This window comes from Jaculus jaculus, chromosome 4 (genome assembly GCF_020740685.1).
Source record: "Jaculus jaculus isolate mJacJac1 chromosome 4, mJacJac1.mat.Y.cur, whole genome shotgun sequence".
Taxonomy (NCBI): domain Eukaryota; kingdom Metazoa; phylum Chordata; class Mammalia; order Rodentia; family Dipodidae; genus Jaculus; species Jaculus jaculus.
This window is the reverse complement of record NC_059105.1, coordinates 98299149-98317751: the sequence shown is the minus strand read 5'-3', so window position 1 is coordinate 98317751 and position 18603 is coordinate 98299149. Positions and strand designations below refer to the sequence as shown.

The 18603-nt window shown below is 37.3% G+C and overlaps 1 protein-coding gene across 1 annotated transcript in view; it reads left to right on the top strand.

Annotated features, from left to right (window-relative positions):
* Kynu (kynureninase) overlaps window positions 1-18603 on the top strand; it is a 139326-nt gene that overhangs the window by 14057 nt on the left and 106666 nt on the right. The window contains exon 3 of the mRNA XM_004651814.3: window positions 14914-15034. Coding sequence (XP_004651871.2) covers window positions 14914-15034 — 121 coding nt within the window. The remainder of the gene's footprint in view (window positions 1-14913; window positions 15035-18603) is intronic.

The window sequence follows — 18603 nt, the reverse complement described above, 5'->3', positions numbered from 1 at the left end:
TGTACTTTCAAAATCTTCCTGCTGGACGTATATTCAAAGTCCCAATGGCTTTCTCAGAGCACAGTCTTTCATCAATATGTGGAATGCAAAAACACCATCATTCCTCAGGATAGTATCACGGAATTCAATGTAATTAAACCATAGTTAATACAGTGGCATTGCTATGTGCTCATTTCTTTTCTACAGTATATATCAAACACAGTGACAGATGGTTACAATGTGAGTAAACATGTGTAAACAAATCCTTTATCTGGAGAACTACCAGTACCTGGAAAGTCACCTTGTACCCATTTTCAGGTCTGGGGTACTGTAGTGCTATTTGTATCTCTTTTCTACATGGGATACTCAGTCACCAATTTTAGAAACAGATTCAGTTTTCAAGGTGTTTTTTTTTTGTTTTTTTTTTTTTTTGTTTGTTTGTTTTAACTGATTGCTGCTCCCAGAGCAAGAATGAACTCAGTGGCTCATGTTCAGCTCCATCTAATCATTTCTAGGCACTCCCTATCCCGTTATGGGTCTCTCACCTTCTGTTTCCCAGAGATCCACCACGATCATCTGGCTAGAAAGCTTCACAGTTGTGCTCTGTGCTTCCTATGGCTGTATGACAAGAAGGCAGAGTAAAGCAAGCAGACTGACTACCCCATTGGATTCCTCCTCAGGGATGTGGTGACCTATCCTTTGAAACTGTTCCTCACAATGGTTTCATGGCAGACTGATCGCTCCCAGAGGAGGATCAGGGAAATACTCCAACACTGGTCACAAATAGAAGTAGGATTCTCTTATATCTCTTGTATCCCACTGCCAGTCCATGATTTATGGCTCTAGGCAGTCTTTTGAACATCCAAGAATAGAAGGGAAGCATGAAACTCAATGTTACCTGGGTTGGATTTACAGTGTTGATTTTGTACTCTAACTCACAGATGCACTTAGCTTCATGATAGGGTGATAGCCCAATAAAGTTATCGTAAGTTCAAGATATAATAAGGAGAAAATGCATTTAGGACTCAGCATTCTTATTTCAGCAATATCCTTAAGTGGAGTATCTGACAGTCATTGTCTCCATGGGCATGTGCCTTCTTAGGATCAATGCCTTGCTGCTCTTATAGTATGCCATTAACCAGACAGCAGTAAAATTTCAGAACTCAAGGTATGATTTCTAGAGTATCAGCAATGACATACTCTAGTTTGTACTCTATAAAATCCAAAAACCCATGAGTAAAGATATCTAACTGTGAGGGAAGCTGAAAACTTATTAGTTTGAACCATCCCACATGAGGACTTCTGCCCCTGCTCTCACTCCCTGCACAGAATCTGCTGACAGCCACTTAACATGCCATGGTTAAATTCACTGTGTCACACCGGAGTGGGCTTCAGCATGTCAAGTTGTGTCTGACTTCTACCGAAGTAGAAAACAACAATAGTTTTAAAAAGAGCCTATTATGCCTCGAGCAAATTTAAAAGAATGAACCTTATTTTAACACATTTTTTAAAGCAGAATGTTCTAGCACCCTAGACCTGCACTTTAATGACTAGAAACAGAACTCCTACTTAGAAATTTGCAAGTAGGTACATGTTTTAGATAATGAAGATAAATAAGGTCTTTCTCCATTACTTTGCTTGTGAGGCATATTTGTCCCCATGGAAAAACTTGACTCAATGTCTCAAAAGTCTATGTTCTCAGACTTATGGGTATAAGTATGAATCCCACTCATGTGCTCTTCCAAATGTCAACCACATTAACAATAAACCAATAATATTGGTCCCACAATTACTAAGATTGGGATAATTTTATAATTAAACAGTTTTTAGCCAATGAATTCATATGACATGCCTGTGTTCTTGGTAATATTAGTGCTCCCAATAATCAAAGCACAAATGAAACAAGCACAGCTGTATATTTTGTTTTCTATTACTAGTTACAATATATTCAGCTTTAATTAAAATTTATTAACCTGCAAAAACAATGTATGTCTCTGAAGAACTCCTCCTCCTCCATTTTCTTTCCTTCATTCCCCTCCTTCTGCTCTTTTTCCCCTCCTCCTCCTTCTGCTGCTTCTTCTACTTACACCTCTCCCCTTTCTCTTTTTCTGTTCCTTCTTCTGATCCCTTCCCCTCTAAATTTCCTGCTAAAGTTGAAAAAGAAATTTCTAATTTAAATAAAACTAAAACTATAAAAAAGAAAATATTTTCCTAAACATTTCATCCTATTAATAGTAGCTTTTACCTTAAAAGAGGGGAGCTACAGAGATGGCTTACTGGTTAAGGCAGTTGCCTGCAAAGCCAGGTTAGATTCCCCAGGACCTATGCACAAGGTGGTCTGGAGTTTGTTTGCAGTGTCTAGAGGCCCTGGCATGCCCATTCTCTCCCTCACTCTCACTCTCTCTCTCTCTAATAAGTAAAAAAAAAAAAAAAATTAAAAAATCCTGGGTCAGGGATTCCCAGTAGACTGAATTAGACCACCAGTCCTGAAAAATCATTTAAAGACAGGAGTGGTGTCAGAAGCAGGAAATCACTTTATTATAGTAGCATGGTCACATGGGAAAAGTTAAAGTTCACTGACCTAAAACCTGTCTCCTAGTGCTCACCACCATCTCAGTCTTATAAAGGAAGGAGAAACAAAGGGCAGGATTGGCATCTTAGTCTGGTTGATTGTGACATGGACCATGGTCTCAAGACCTGCCTCTAGAGCTTTGTGGGTATCAGGGTCTTTATGGCTTAAGGGGACCATGGTCTGAAATGATCATCAACCAGTTTGTTGTTCTGGGCTTGTAAAGTCACTATAAAGGAGAAATTCTCAAAAGATCAAAAAAGGAAAAAATAAAATAAAACAAGATAGCAGGATGGAGTCACAAACAAAATGGAGTTGGTTAGGTTAGTGGCTGGTTCTGCTTCAAATCCCCAGAGAAAGCTCCTCTTTCCCTTCTATGGATGGAGAGTGGGACTGAAGATAGGACCCCATTACAATAGAATATTGACATTTTAACTTAGTATTTCTAATTGGAACTGCACTCTAATAATGGCATTCATAAACCTATCTGTCATGTAGACTTTCAGTAGAATATCATCTTTTCACACATGTATGTGGGAAAGTCATGTTAAGTATGAATTTACTCAAAACAAATAAATAATTTAAGAGTTAAATTTCACAGAGAACTTTTCTTCTTTCCTCTCCCCCATATACCTGAAGAGCAAGATACTGTCACAAAAATCCTAGTAATAATAACAACATATCCCAAGACATTTGTTATCAAGGCAGTTTTCAAATGTTGCATGCTCCTTTAAGTCATGGGCCACAGCTTTGAATCAGTTGTGATTCTCTGTACCATTCTGCATCTCATATTTTTGTGAAGTGTTGAGAGGTATGAACTGGTATCCTGTAGTTCACAAGAAAAACTATTTAAAGAATAATGGACCTTCATTAAAAGAGCACAAACTTTTTAAAGAATCTAATTGAGTATTAATTACATGGAAGGAACTTTGACAATGCTAGACATGAATAAGCGCAACTGTGATCAGTCACACTGACTGCTGATCCATAAAAGTACAATGATGCTATGGCATATATACCCCAGGTGCACAATGAACACTTAATAAGGCTAATTGTTAGGAAGATTTTTATCATCAGAATTTTCTTTCAGAGACTATGCTTTACATAGAGGCACCATTTTATAAATCTTTGTAACTTATCTTTATGTCAAACTATGTGGTCATTTCTGGATTTCTTCAATTATTTGAGAAATGTAAATATTTAATAATAATGATAGTAATAATAGCAGAGCTGATTCTTATTTGCTGCATTAAACTTCAGCTTTGTTTTCATTATAATATTTGATCTGATTGTGTTGTGTATGATTAGGACTTAGAAATGCGCTGAGATGTTTATTCTTTTCATCCCTTGAGATAACTGGAGACACTGCTACCCTAAATTAGCTTATTATAACATGTTGAAAAATATATGCTTCATCATGTGAAAATAGTACATATACACTTTATTATTGAATCTTAAAATTCCAAAAACAGATATTATTAAATGTTACATTATAGTAACTAATTAATTAGGTTGAAGGAAGCTAAATTCTGTAACCATAATTCCATGAAATTTGAAGATTCTTGGTTTGGTGTTTTTTTTTTTTTTTTGCTTTGTATTTTTTAATTAGTAGACTGAGTACAAGACCACCTAAATTGAAGCTATTTAAATAATTTGTTGGGTGATTAAATAAGGTATGATGAGCAGGCCTTATGCCAAAACAATTAAGTTGGAATCTTTGAGTCAATCTCAGACAATCATTTTTTCCCAGGATTCTAATATAATGGACTAGAAGGTAAATCAACAAGAAGTACACCAAGCTCTATTTTATATTTATGGTATTTATGGTATTGTTATATTATTTTGGGCAAATAGTCATAATCACTTTTAAAAAGCAGCATGCATTCATATTTTCAATAATTTATATATATTAACTACATATATATTATAGTAAAAGGCAGTTTATCTCTGTCAAGTACAAATATCTAAAACTGGCTTATAATAATGTATTTCAATTATGAATAATGTTTGATCATATTATAATAATACTAACTAGATGCTCTAAATATATATTGAGTGCATTTTGTGTGTATAACTCATATAGTAAGAAATTCATAAATACAGTAATAAATACATAAGTATTTGCTCAATGAATTTAACATAGATACAATTTAAATATTAAAATAGTTTTGTCAGTGTACCCACAGTGAATATACTAACAGGGTATATTTCTCTTGAGTTACATCAACCCAGTGAAAATTAGCAGAACTTAACCCCAAAGAAACAAACCTGAGAAATTCACTTGTTGGCTATGGTAACTTCAGCAGGAGGTCTGCAAATGTGACATGTTACAAGAAAAGGGAGGAGTCACTGCAGACATGACTGAAGACATCAGCTGAATTGCACCACATCTGCTAATTGTAGAAGCTGGAGGTCGCTTGCGAATAGAAGTCTCTGAAGTGCGTACAAAGTTACCTGATAGTGAAGGAGTTTTCAAAAGAAGTAAAGTCAGGGGTTGGAGGGCTGGCTTTAAAGGTTAATTAAGGTGCTTGCCTGTGAAGTCTAAGGATCCAAGTTCTATTCCTCAGTGCACATGTATGCCAGATGCACAAGATGGCACGTGTGTCTGGAGTTCATTTGCAGTGACTAGAGGCCCTGGCATGCTCTCTCTCTCTCTCTCTCTCATCTGTCTCTGTCTCTGTCTCTTTCCCTTTCTCTCTCAAATAAATAAAGACAGAAAAAAGACAAAAAAGAAGGTAAGTCAGAGTAAGGCGATTTTTTTTTTTTTTTTTTTGGTCATTGTTTAGCCTCATCCCATTCCATTCAATAAAAAGACAGTGAGAAATTAAACAAATTACAATTTGCATAGTTCTAAATTTTCTACACTTCTGTGTTCTAAATTTTACTTTTCAGAATCTAGGTCAGGCCTGAGCTGGATTAGAGAGACATTTCAAATGTAATGTGACATTGAGATTTTCATTGTATATATAATTATTTTGCTTATCATCTACTAGTTGTATAGATTTATTGGGTAGTGTATGTTACTTCAGCACATGCCTACTGACCAAACCAATTAATAAGCCATGACATCTCCTAATATTCACCTTATGTTTGGAACCTTCTAGTTACTTTCCTCTACATCTTCATAAAATCTAGAACTATTGTGAACTGCAGCCATTCCATTATACTGTGGAACATCAGTATTTATTCTTTTCATCTGGGTTGTGGTGCTTATTATCCAACCTCCCTCGAAGCCTTTGCTCCCTCATCTTTTTGAACCTCTAGCAATAACTATATATTCAGAATGACTCTTTTGAATGCCTACACATGTAAGAGGTGGTATGTCTTTCTCATCTGGCTCTTTTGGATCTAGCTGTCTAGCTAAACTTGGACTTGTTTAGTTACAAAAAGACCTTAGTTTGGACTAGATCCTAGATTGGGCCCCAAAAGAGTAGACTGAAATTCAGTTAGAACCATCCTACTAAAATTTCATATTAACAACTTGAAACCAAGCTGTTAGGCTGACCTAAGGGACCAAGAGAATTGACAGATAAAAGTAAACCTGCCCAAGCAGGCCAATTTTAATCATCATAAACATGAATAATCCTTGCTTTTAATATCTACATAAGATGAGACTAAGTTTTATAAAAAGTATCAGAATGAACCTGATGTTAACCCATTATTTTCTGCATATTTTGTCCCACTCTTAGAAAGAAAGTAACTTAAATTACCAGTAACCTTTTGGTTCTTATGTTTCTACTTCCTTCAGAATTTAAATACCTATAAAATTAAATTTATTGTTTCTTAGAGTTTGGGAGGTATGTGTGTGTGGGGGGGGTGAGACTGAGCTTTACTATAGCTTTTGGTGACATTAAACTTTCAGTTCTTCTACTTAAAGCCAATTTCTTTACTCTACCAACTGTAAAAAAAAAAATGTTATTAAATTACTATAGGTGAGGATCGGAATGCTGGGGTTATTTGATGAAATTTTCAGGTTCTTGTCACAGTACAAAGAGTTGTATCAGACACATGGTATTTAATAGAAATAGAGACAGTTTATTAAGAAAGAGAACATGTTGGGCATGGTAGTGCACAGCTTTAATCCCAGCAGCACTTGGGAGGCAGAGGTATGAGGACTGCTGAGAGATCAAGGCCAGCCTGAAACTACATAGTGAATTCCAGGTTAGCATGGGATAGAGTGAGACCATACTTTGAGGGAAAAAGAGAGGGAGAGAGGAAGAGAGAGAAAGAGATTGAGAGAGAAAGAGAAAACATCACCCTGAGTGTAGAAGTGGGTTAGTGAGCAGAAAAATGGCATGTGCTCAACATCACTGAGTCACATGAGTTCCAAGCCTTTACAGGTGATTTATAAAGAACCCACCTTCCCCTGCCTTGGCAGATGTGGGAATTGTTTCACATTTGCTTTATTATATATGTAGATGAAATATTTCCACCCAGTTTTCTGCCAACTGGCTTCTTTCATATACTTTCATATGCTTAGTCCATCCTCCTCTGCCTCAGAATGTAGCACTTCCTGACTCCATAATTTAAATTAAAGCCCATTCATAACATGAACATAAATTGTTGTAATTTTTGCCCTTCAACAAATTATATCAGTTTGGGGGGTGTTGAATGTAAATCACCTCATAGCCTCAGATAATTTTGATTAAGCTTCCTACTTAAATCTCCAGCAGGCAGAGCCTTGCTGGCAAAGGTGTGTCCACTAGGGGTTGGATCTTGAGTCTACATCTAGGTGTGTGTACAAAGTCAGCTCATGCTTACTGGCTGATCTCATATCTTTTTTATGGATTTATGATAAAGTGAGCCAGTTTCTTCCACCAGGATAACGCTTCACCTGGAATTAAATCTTTAAGCCTGAAATCATCAATTGGGAGACATGATAAGAAACCCTTTCCTCCCACAAGCTGCTTCCAGATGGGTGTTTGTCCCAGCAACTAGAAGGTAACTGCAACATCAATTGAATGATTAAGTGAACTAGGTTCAAAGTGATTGATTATAATGTTACCCAGAATCCATCAAATTTCCAGAAGCATGAGCTACATAATAACCAAGCTACAGCCCTTGCCAAGGAAGGAGACTTCTGAAGCAACTCCAAAACTGTCGACTTCACAACCAGCTTAATGAAATCTGTATGTAGGAAGCTGAAATCATGTTCTTCAACAAATATTCAGTTAAGTGAAACTTTAAGGAGGCTGTTTTGGTTTGAAACATGTCCTTTGAAAAGCCATATGCTGAATGTGGCTTTAATTGGGAATAGAGTCCATAGTAAATGGTCTATAATCCCTTATGACATAGTATTTTTATAAAAAGGAGAAATTAGGGGGCTGGGAAAAAATGACTCACTGGATAAAATGCTTGCCAAGAAATGATAAATACCTAAGTTTAGATCCCCAGAACCCAAGTAAAATAAAACCTAGATGCTGTACCATTAGTATCTGTAATCCCAACCTTCCTATGCTATGAAAAGTGAAGACAGAAGAATTACCTAGAAGCTTGTGGGCCAGCTTGCTTGGCTTATTTATTAGAGTGGAGAACAACACAGAAAGTCTACCTCAAACAAGGTAGATGGCAAGGACCAGCACCAGAAGTTGCCTTCTGACTTTCACATGTATCCTATCACATGTGTATGCATGAAGCTCATGCAAGAGGACTCATATGCACACACCACAACAATAGTATGCACACATAACCCCACACACACTCCAAAACAAAATAAAGGCAGGAGATATCAAGACAGACAAGTGTACAGGACATATAAATAAAAAGCTTCATGGAGACATCCATCTATGAATCAACAAGAGAGGCCTAGAACAGATCTTTCTTTCACAACCTTCAGAAAGAATCCATTGTTAGCTGGGTGTGGTAATGCATGCCTTTAATCCCAGCATTTGGGAGGGAGGCAGAGGTAGAAGGATCACTGTGAGTTCAAGGGCACCTTGAGAGACTACACAGTAAATTCCAGGTCAGCCTTGAAAAACAAATAAAAACAAAAACACCAAAAAAACTAATTGCTAATAATACAATTGTGTTCTTTAGTCTCCCCATTGGTCTTACAGAAAAATTGGTTCCCTGGTTAATTTGTTATTATTTAGTAGCAAATGAATTCACAGGGCAATTAAAACTGAAACATGTATTCTCAGTTCAAACAGGGTAAAATACATGTCAGATAAAAGAAATTAAGTACAAACTTAATATGTGCCAGGATTTCAGAATGACCCTGGAGGAGGAAGCTCAACTCATTTTTAAAATAAACCTTTATAGATTGTTGGCATATTTCTGTGTTTATATGTTATATATCACTTCTTTTTTGCTATGTGAAAAACGTCTTTGTAACAGAGACTGTGACCTCACCTTGTCTTCAGTGAGAGTGCTGATCAGTGTCCTGCTGGCAAAGCACGGTGGCAAGTGGTCTAATCTGGACACAGCACCACGTGGTCCCAGGTTAAAAGCCCTCTCAACATCTCTTCAGAATAGATCTGAAGAGCACAGATGAAGAGGAAGAAACTGAAATATCTTATTCACTTCTTCCTCCTCCACATGAGACTGAGGCAAATCCAATGAAAGACAATTTCCCAAAGGACAAGAAAGAATGACATTAAGCAAGGGACTTAAATAATGATGCTTAGAAGGAGGGTCAGTCAGAGTCTTGAAAGAGTTATTACTTAGTCAACTTTTTCAGGCCTTTGAATCTGTTATGTGTTAATTAGTAGAAACTTACTTTAAAAGAAAAATACAGCAAGTTTATAACCTTTGCAAAAATAAAAATAAGGCCATTGAAGTGGGGGTAAATACCAAGAGGAACAGTGAGAAATGGTATAAATATCATGACCTCATTGACAACTCTTAATGCAAAGAAATGAGATATTTCAAAGCCATCATCTATAAATATGTATTTGAGGGCTGGGAAGATAACTCAGCAGTTAAAGGTACTGCTTGTAAAATAAATATCTGAGGAGAACATCACATGATAAATACACTAAAACTCACAAAAACTATCACCAGACAGAAAGTATAGAGAAGAGTGTCTTGTACAGATTAATACTGGAAGAAAAGAATAAGAGTGCTTCATAAAGGTGACTCTCCTTAGTCCATGAACATAAAATATTAATCAAGCTACCTAATAAAATATGTAAGAAATCAATTTATGGCAGATCAAATGAAGGACTTAGTGGTTATGTATGTATCCAGAGTCAAGTCCACATCTTCAAGGGTTATTCCTAGAAAGCATAGGAGCTTGGAAGGACATAAGTGTATTCCAGAAGAATATAGACTTAGACTCTTCAAGGAAGGAGAAGTTGACTATCAGTAAAAATTAACACAATAATCACTAACAATTGATGAAATAACTGAGAATGAAAAGCATTGAATCATGGCTGACTGGAAGCTCAGCAAATATCCTAACCGAGAGGATCATGCTGACACCAATGCAGAACAACACACAGGAACTCATGGAACAGGTAAAGAATCCTGTGGTTCAAGAACATCTACATTTGGAACTATGTAGGTCTAATCACAATTTGGGGACAGCACCCTCAGGACCTCTGCTATGTTGCTTGATAGCACATCCTGCAACACTACCTCAGCTGCTGTTTCTTGTAATGACTTCTGGAGAGGTTATGTATAGCCACTTAAATATGAAGATAACATGTTTTTCTTCCAAAAATTCAGCTTTCAATTCCCCTTCCATTGATGACTTCATGCTTTCTTTTATATGAGAAAATAAGTCATTCATAAGTCATTCTGGCAATGCTGAGAGAGAGAGAGAGAGAGAGAAAGAGAGAGAGAGATAGAGAGAGAATGCAAGATATAGAGTGAGGGGGAATTTCCATAGGGCCCTTAAGTTTAGGGCTTGTAGAAAATATCAGTAGGTAAGTAAATGTATTGTTAGTGTGATTTGATCAAACAATAGTAATATAATAAAAATAGAATAAAGGACTGGCGAGTTTACTCAGTGGTTAAGGAGGTTGCTTGCAAAGCCTAATGACCAGGGTTCAGTTTCCCAGTATCCACAAAATGATGTATGCATCTTGAGTTCAAGTTTAGTGGCTGGAGGCCTTGGGGTACCCATTCTCTGTCTGGCTCTCTTCTCTCTATCTCTCTCTGCTTGCAAATAAATAAATAAAATATATTAAAAATAGAATAAAGCACAGTTATGATTTCATTTATGTAACTTGAATACAAATAAACCAGCTCCAGGTATTTACTAGAATTAAGAAATGCATGACAGGCTAGAGGAATGCTCAGTGTTTAAAGGTTTTCGCTTATAAAGTCTGATGGCCTAGGTTTGATTCCCCAGTACTCACATAAAACCAGATGCATGAAATGGTACATGCATCTGGAATTCATTTGCAGTGGGAAGTTTCTCTAGCATCACATTTTCTCTTTTGTTCTCTGTCTCCCATTCTCTCTCTTTGCAAATAAATAAATAAAATATTCTTCAAAAAACAGCAATGGATGATCATGTTGGAGTATTGCTCAGTGTTAAAGTACTTGAAAGTACGTGCCTAGTATAAAAATGTAAGGACGGGAGAAGAGAAGAAGGGACTCAACAGGAGAGTGAGAAGAATGAAGGAGAGTTTAATATGACGAAGAGACTTTACATTTAGAACAATCAAACGCCATTTTCATTATTGCTCTATTTGAGTTAAATTATGGTAATGAATGTAAGTTTGCTTTTAAACAAAATTGATACCACCAGATCTGATAACAAACTTTGGCATTTTCATTTTCGAATTTCCTTTCCTTCTTATAGTTCCATAAACTTCAAGAGGCATATCTCATTGTCTCCTAAGCTACATTCTCGTTTATTTTGCTTAGTCTTGTCCTGACCACTCTGTTTGTCTGAGATCCTGTGTTTCAGAGACACCAGACCCATTCTCACACCAATCACTTACCCAGTCCCCAACTATATCTTTCAGAAGTGCCTTCTTCAAGCCTAGCATAGTAAGACTTAGCTATTCCTCACTATGAAAAAATAGCTGAGCAGAGTAACTCATAGCAGGGAAAGTATATTTTAGTCCCACGCATTCAGAAATTCCAACCCACGGTTATCAACTCCATCATTTCTGGACCATGAAGAGATCATCTTGATGAAAGGGCATGGAGAAACAAAATTGCTGACCATGAGTTCACCATAAAACAGAACAAGAAAGTACCTAGGACAAGGAATAGCTCTTCAAAACAGACCCCAGTTACCTAGTTTCACCAGCAGGCTTCTGAAGTTTTCATCATCTTCCAAACTAGCACCCCCAGCAGAGGACCAAGGATTAAACACATGAGCTTATTGGACTTTTTCTCTTCAAACCTTTACACTCTTTTCCTGGCCGCAAGGTTCATGTCCATCTCATAATGTGAAATGTATTTAGTCCATCTCTGATTGTCTCCAAATTCTCCACAGTTCCGTATGGTTCAAAAGTTCAAGTCCAAAATCTCTAATACTCAAGGCTAACTCTCACTTTGAGCCTAGAATAAAATGGCAGAATGAACTTTGTCCTTTCAGAAGGTAGAAATGTAAAAGGGACAGGTTGGAATGGGAGAACTGACATGTTGGCACATGCTTTTATTCCCAACGCTTGGGAGGCAGAGGTAGGAGGATTACCGTGAATTCAAGACTAGCCTGAGACTACATAGTGAATTACTGATCAGCCTGGGATAGAGCTATAACCTACCTTGAAAACAAACAGCAAACAAACAACAACAACAAAAATAAAAGTGAGGGGAAAGGATTGGATCAAATCCAGTCCAAAACTCATGAAGGAAAATTGTGAGTGCTATAAGTCAGGCTAGACATGGTTATACACACCTATAATTCCAGCACTTGGGAATCTGAGGGAAAAAGAAGGATCGACAGTTTGAGGCCAGCCTGCGTTACATAGTGAGACCCTAAAGATAGAAAAGAAAAAAATACAAAACTAAAGAAGAATGTAGCACTATGATCAGCAACCATGACAAATGGTGTCATGATATGAGCTCCACAGAGCTGGGCAGCCATTGTCAGCTGTAGCTCACAATTCCTCTGTCTTAAGCTTGCTCTCCTCACTGTCAGAGGTTTTCTTGACAAACATGTCATAACTTTCTGAGGCACTGCCTTCTCAGAGATAACCCACTGGGACTCTGAACCTCTCACACACTGTGTAGCCTCCTAGGCTTTCTGTTGAAGTCTGGGTGGGAGCTCCCATGGCCCTGTAATGTTTGCCGTTTTACGTGCCTACAAAACCAGCATCACATGAATACTACCAAATTCTGCCACCAACTCCAGCAGTAGCTGCCTCCCTCTACCCCTTCCCCAACCTTGGAAAATTAATACAGTGATATCCTAAAACCTGGGCAGTTGATCTTGGGAGAAAACTTCCCTAGGAACTTCTATGTGAACAGGACACCCTAACAGTATATCCTTTTAAAAGGAAAAGTGTTTTAATGGTGCTTATTTTGCATCTGTTTGGCCCCATATTGGGTGTAGATTTTTGTTCCTGGGATATCTTTCAGGTATCTTTCTTATTGCCCCAGTTTACAATGCTGGGTTATTTTTAATAGTGCTACTCTCTATCGTAGATATACTTTAACTATACCTATGTAAAATTTTCAAGCATGTCCACTTGCTTTGCAATTGTAATTGTCAAATAGTAGCTAGCAATATCCATATTGCAGCCAGAATTCCAAATTCCCTCCACTAACAAGTTTTAACCTAAATTATGAGCAACACTGACACCTCTTGTCTTGTGTAAGGTTTGAAAGATACAAGTTAAAATGAGGTATAGTATGTATAAGGGTGCTTTTCTTCTCAAAAGTCTTCAAAATTCAGTAAAGGAAGGTGGAGACAGGTGTGATCCTCATTGATTCCAGTGAATGATTGGGAAAAATAATGACCCCTCTGCACACAAAATAAAGGGATAAACAAAATGCTTTATAATTATTATTGTAAACTTGGCCATTTGTAGACTAAAGTTTTAGACACATGAATTACTTCAGTCCTGCAAGTAACTCAAAGCTGTAAGAAAAGACAAATCAACAATGCTCTGATTTATTTAAATGAGAAGTAGATACAGAGAATAGTCATTACCTTTATGTAAATTAGCATTATCTGCATGTGTGAAAATACATTACAAAGGGCATAACTCCAATAGATGTGCTTCAGAACTTTCTAAAATGTAAGTACTCTTTAGGGTGACTGGACCCCTGAAGATCAAAAAGGGAGGACAGTCTGCACTAGCTAGAAATCAAAGATGATCTGACTTCTTATCTCTTGCCTAGTTCCCTAGACATGTTTTTCCACACACAACCGGGACCCCACTGGGAGGGAAGTCTTTCATAGGATTATAACTTTGTAGTTGGTAAAGTTTGGCCCCTGGAACTTAGTGTCTGGACTGGCTAGCCTCTTCCTGAGAGAGCCCCTAGCCCTATCCAAGCAGATGTCCCTTTGGTTCACCTGAGCCAGAATATAGCCCACCACTATAAAGTTATAAATGCCTTTGCAAGGGAAGGTCAGGTTCCCTGACCACTTGGAAATTTAAGCTGTGGTTGAGGTTTTCCACTGGCTGGGCCTGGGCCAACCAGGTCAAGCAGAGGGGAAGGCCCCTTAGCCCTTCCTCTCCACATGGGTCCTAGCTCACCACATGGCGGGAGCTTCTTCAATTTTCTTTTCTCTCTTTTCTTTCCACAGTTTTCCAGGCCCTCCTAGGATCTCTAGCCACATGGTTACCTTTCCTGGGCCATGTACTTCCCTCAATAAATATAATAATTTAATAATTATCTTCCTCAGTCTTTATGTTTATTCAATTCTTTGATAAAAATTAGAAACAAACCTAATATTTGGGGTTCAAGGACTTTCTTGTACCTCAAGCACCCCATTACAATTATATATTTATATATAGACACTATCCTCACATGTGTAAATATATTACCAAGGGCATAAATCTGAGGTAATTCAGAACTTTCTGAAACTTCCCACATCGACAATACTGATAAATTCAGTGTTAAAGTTTGTCTAGATTCTAGTAACCTAATACAATTGGGATAAGGTATTACATTTCCTTTAAAATATGTTTGTAACTCTTGCTATCATTGCCATATTGCCATTGGCTATTTATCTATGGGAATTAGTTGCTAATTAAGATGTTTTTCCTGTAGCACAATAAACTGAGAGATTGCCACATTTGCCTGTGAGGGTTTAAGTTATTTTTTAATATAATAGAACAAAAGGTTAATTACTTTTCAGAGAACCCAATGCTTTCTGTGGGAGTAACTTCAAGGTATTAATTATCCTTCTTGGAGTTAATTATGTTAATTGTTTGTGCTGGTTTAACAATGCCAAATAGAGAAGTATTAATTAATTTAATAAGCACATTTTGTATTTTCTTCTGTTTCAGTTGATTTATCTTTAGTGAATAAGGATGAACATGCCATCTATTTCTTGGGAAATTCTCTTGGCCTCCAACCAAAACTTGTTAAAACATACCTGGAAGAAGAACTAGAGAAGTGGGCCAAAATGTAAGTATTCTTTCTAAATGGTGCAATTCTACATCTGACATAAGAATTTTAAAACTCACCAGATTTTGTCTCATTTTGGAGAGGTATGGAGTGAAGTCCTTGAAATTTAACACAGAGAGAAACCTTAGAAAATCATGCTTTAGAGTCCTATCGTAGTTTGATAAATTATTTTATAATTGAGGATCAAAATAAGATGAAATGGCAAGCTTACAATGAAAAGTATTTTTTTAACTTTTTATTGACAACTTCCATAAATACAGACAATATACCATGATCATAATCCCCACCGACCACCTCCCTTACCCACTCCCCCAGGTGTCCCTCCCCTGAATCCCTTCTTCTTTCCAACTAGTCTCTCTTCTAGTTTGATATCAGTTTAGTACCTCTCCCATATCAATTCTTTGTCATATGCCACCATCATTTTTGTACTTAATTATTAAGAAAGAGTTGGCAAGGTGCCTCAGCATTTAAGGTGCATGCCTGCAAAGCCTAACAACCCAATACCCACAATGTGGCACATGCATCTGGAGATTGTTTGCAGTGGCTAGAGGGCCCATTCCCTTGGTATGTTCCTCTTCTATCTCTCTCTGGTTACAAAAAACACAAAAATTTTAAAAATGGAATTTAAGGTTGTTGAGGAGACAATAGGCTGGGTGATGCGGATGTCACTTCTCCCCCCAAAGACTGGAGGTAGAGAAGAAAATGCTTCATTGGAGCTTGGCTGCTAAAGCTCCCTCCCTGTGAGGAACTCTCACAGGAGCACCACTTCCCCTCCATGCATTCAATGATACATTCATCCTTCTGACTGCTAATCGTTCACCTCATTCTACCTATCTGCTACAATCCATCCTTCTTAGCCATGGGAATCATTTCTCCCAAATGTCACTACTTCTAAAGACACGTATCTATTTCCTTAAAACTTAAAAACTCTTCATTTATACCAATAACTGTACATCCTGATGGGTACCACACAATATTTTCACACAAGTAAGCAATGTGGATTAATCAATTCAGGGTAACTGACATTTCTTTTTTTTCAAATATTTTAAAATATTTATTTATTTTGTTTATTTGTGAAAGCAAGAGAGAAAGAGAATGGGAGTGCCAGGGCCTTCAGCCTTTGTAAACAAACTCCAGACACATGTGTCACCTTGTACGTCTAGCTTACGTGGGTCCTGGGGAATCAAACCTGGGTCCTTTGGCTTTGCTGGTAAATGCCTTAACCAATAAGTCATTTCTCCAGCCCATAATTGATACTTCTATAGCTAATCATTCTTGTCTGCTTGACATTTTTAGGGTCTTTTAGTTACTATAGAAAATACAATACTTGATTATAAAATAGGTTTTTTGAACATGAGATACCTTTATGTAACTGTACTTGGGCACCTGTTTTTTAACCTCCAATTATAGCCTCTTGAGTAAACATTGTAGACTTATCTGTTTTCATTTGCTTCATATTCTTAGGAGTGTAACATAATCTTACTTATCTTTCATCTTTCCACAATCATTACAGATAAAGTTGAAATTAGAAATAGGTATTTGAAATATTTTTTTAAATCATTTATTTATTTATTTGAGAGCGACAGACACAGAGAGAAAGACAGATAGAGGGGAAGAGAGAGAATGGATGCGCCAGGGCTTCCAGCCTCTGCAAATGAACTCCAGACGTGTGCGCCCCCTTGTGCATCTGGGTAACGTGGGACCTGGGGAACCGAGCCTCGAACCGGGGTCCTTAGGCTTCACAGGCAAGTGCTTAACCGCTAAGCCATCTCTCCAGCCCTGAAATTTTTATTCCTTTGTAAATTTAAAGCAGTTAAATATTTTAAATAACCAAAATATTTCAAACAATATTTTGTGGTCATTAGAAGTAGAAAATTCAGTATTAGAAAGAACCACACCTGAAAATCAGGGAACAAAATTTCACAAAATAGACAACAGATTAAGTACGAAGGCTGGAACAGTACCCTTGCTTCTCATAGAAATAAATGTTTTCTGAGGCTTTTGATCTTCATTTTCTGGTTGTTTATTCTTGGAACTATGTCTGCTCTTCAGCTCACTCTGACCATGTTAATGATAACTGCCAGGACTGTTTGAAAGGTCTGTAAAATTTTTAATTTCCGAGTTAAAGATGAAAGTTCTCAAATTGATGCAATAATGAGAAAAGTTTGTATAATTTATTAATTATGTGGTATCCTCATCTATATGACTTTTATGCATAAGTTGAAAAATAGATGTCACCACATTTGGGAGCAACTTGGGCTAGCAGATTTTAGTATGTAATAAATGAGGGTCATAGTTAATAAAAATGGTTAACAGTCATTTTTGGCCTTAATGTAAGAAAAAGCAGAGAATTAGATTAAATGAACTTTAACCTTCAATTGTGTCATTGGCACTTGGATAGTCAAGTAGCCAGGCACTGCATTTTTATTCTCTGGATATTCAAAGGTGCTGCCCTCCTGCTCTATCCATTTCCTTCAAATCTGAAGTCAGTAAGGACTCAATTATGATTGTCATGAGGTTGAAATTATGTTTTAGAAAAGTGACTCTCTGCTTTAGCATATTCTGTGTCACATTGCACTTTTGTGCTTGTTTCGTGGCAGTAGCTAGTGGCATAGACTTGGTAAGCCTTTCTGTCTAGTACTCATGAGACAAACAATTTAGATGAGTTGCCATGATAGGCTACAGACAACGATAACTGAATGAGAGGCTTTTTCTAAGCCAACGCTATCTGACCCCAGCTTGCTTTGATGTTTTTCCTCTTTGTCTAAGCTGAGGAGGCCCAGTCAAACTCCAGTAATGGTTCAGCTGCATAGATGTATTTCTGTTTGCTCTTCTTTATCTCCATCTTTGATCCAAAATTGTTCATTCATTATTATTATTATTTTTGCTTCCAAAATATTTAGTTTGAAAACACACTTCTGGCCTTTTCCATGTAAGAATCTGTTAGGAAGAAATCTTCCTCTACCAACTGAGAACTAACTCAGTTCCCATTGATGAGGATCTACAAGTTGATTGACATCACAGAGACTAATGGGGGAAAGGTGATTATACTAGCTGGTGAAAGGATTTTTTGTTGTTTTTTTGTTTTTTCAAGGTAGGGTCTCACTGTAGCCCAGGCTGACCTGAAATTCACTAAGTTGTCTCAGGGTGGCCTCAAACTCTTAGCAATCTTCCTACCTCTGCCTCCCCAATGCTGGAATTAAAGGACAGGCTGGCCAAATATCTAGGCAAAAGGGAAATTTTGGGGTTTCCACAGGAAACCCTGGAAGCCCTGTGGGGTTTTCACATGGATGTTAGTGAGCAGTGCCCTGTTACATGGCAACTGAAACTGCCTTCAGGCTGTGAGGCTCATCATCCTCATGACTTTGGGTCAAAGGTAGCTTGATTTATTTTTAGAACTTTGGTTTATTTTTTAACCTTTCCTTAAGTTCCGCTAAAGTTTCTGTGTAAAACTGATTTGGGGGCAGAAGATTTTCTTTAAAATGATTGACCTAGGACTTAATAGATGCATGGTTCCTTTGCTTCCCTTCCTTCTGTTTCCCTTTCTGTACTAACTCTCCCCTTCCTAT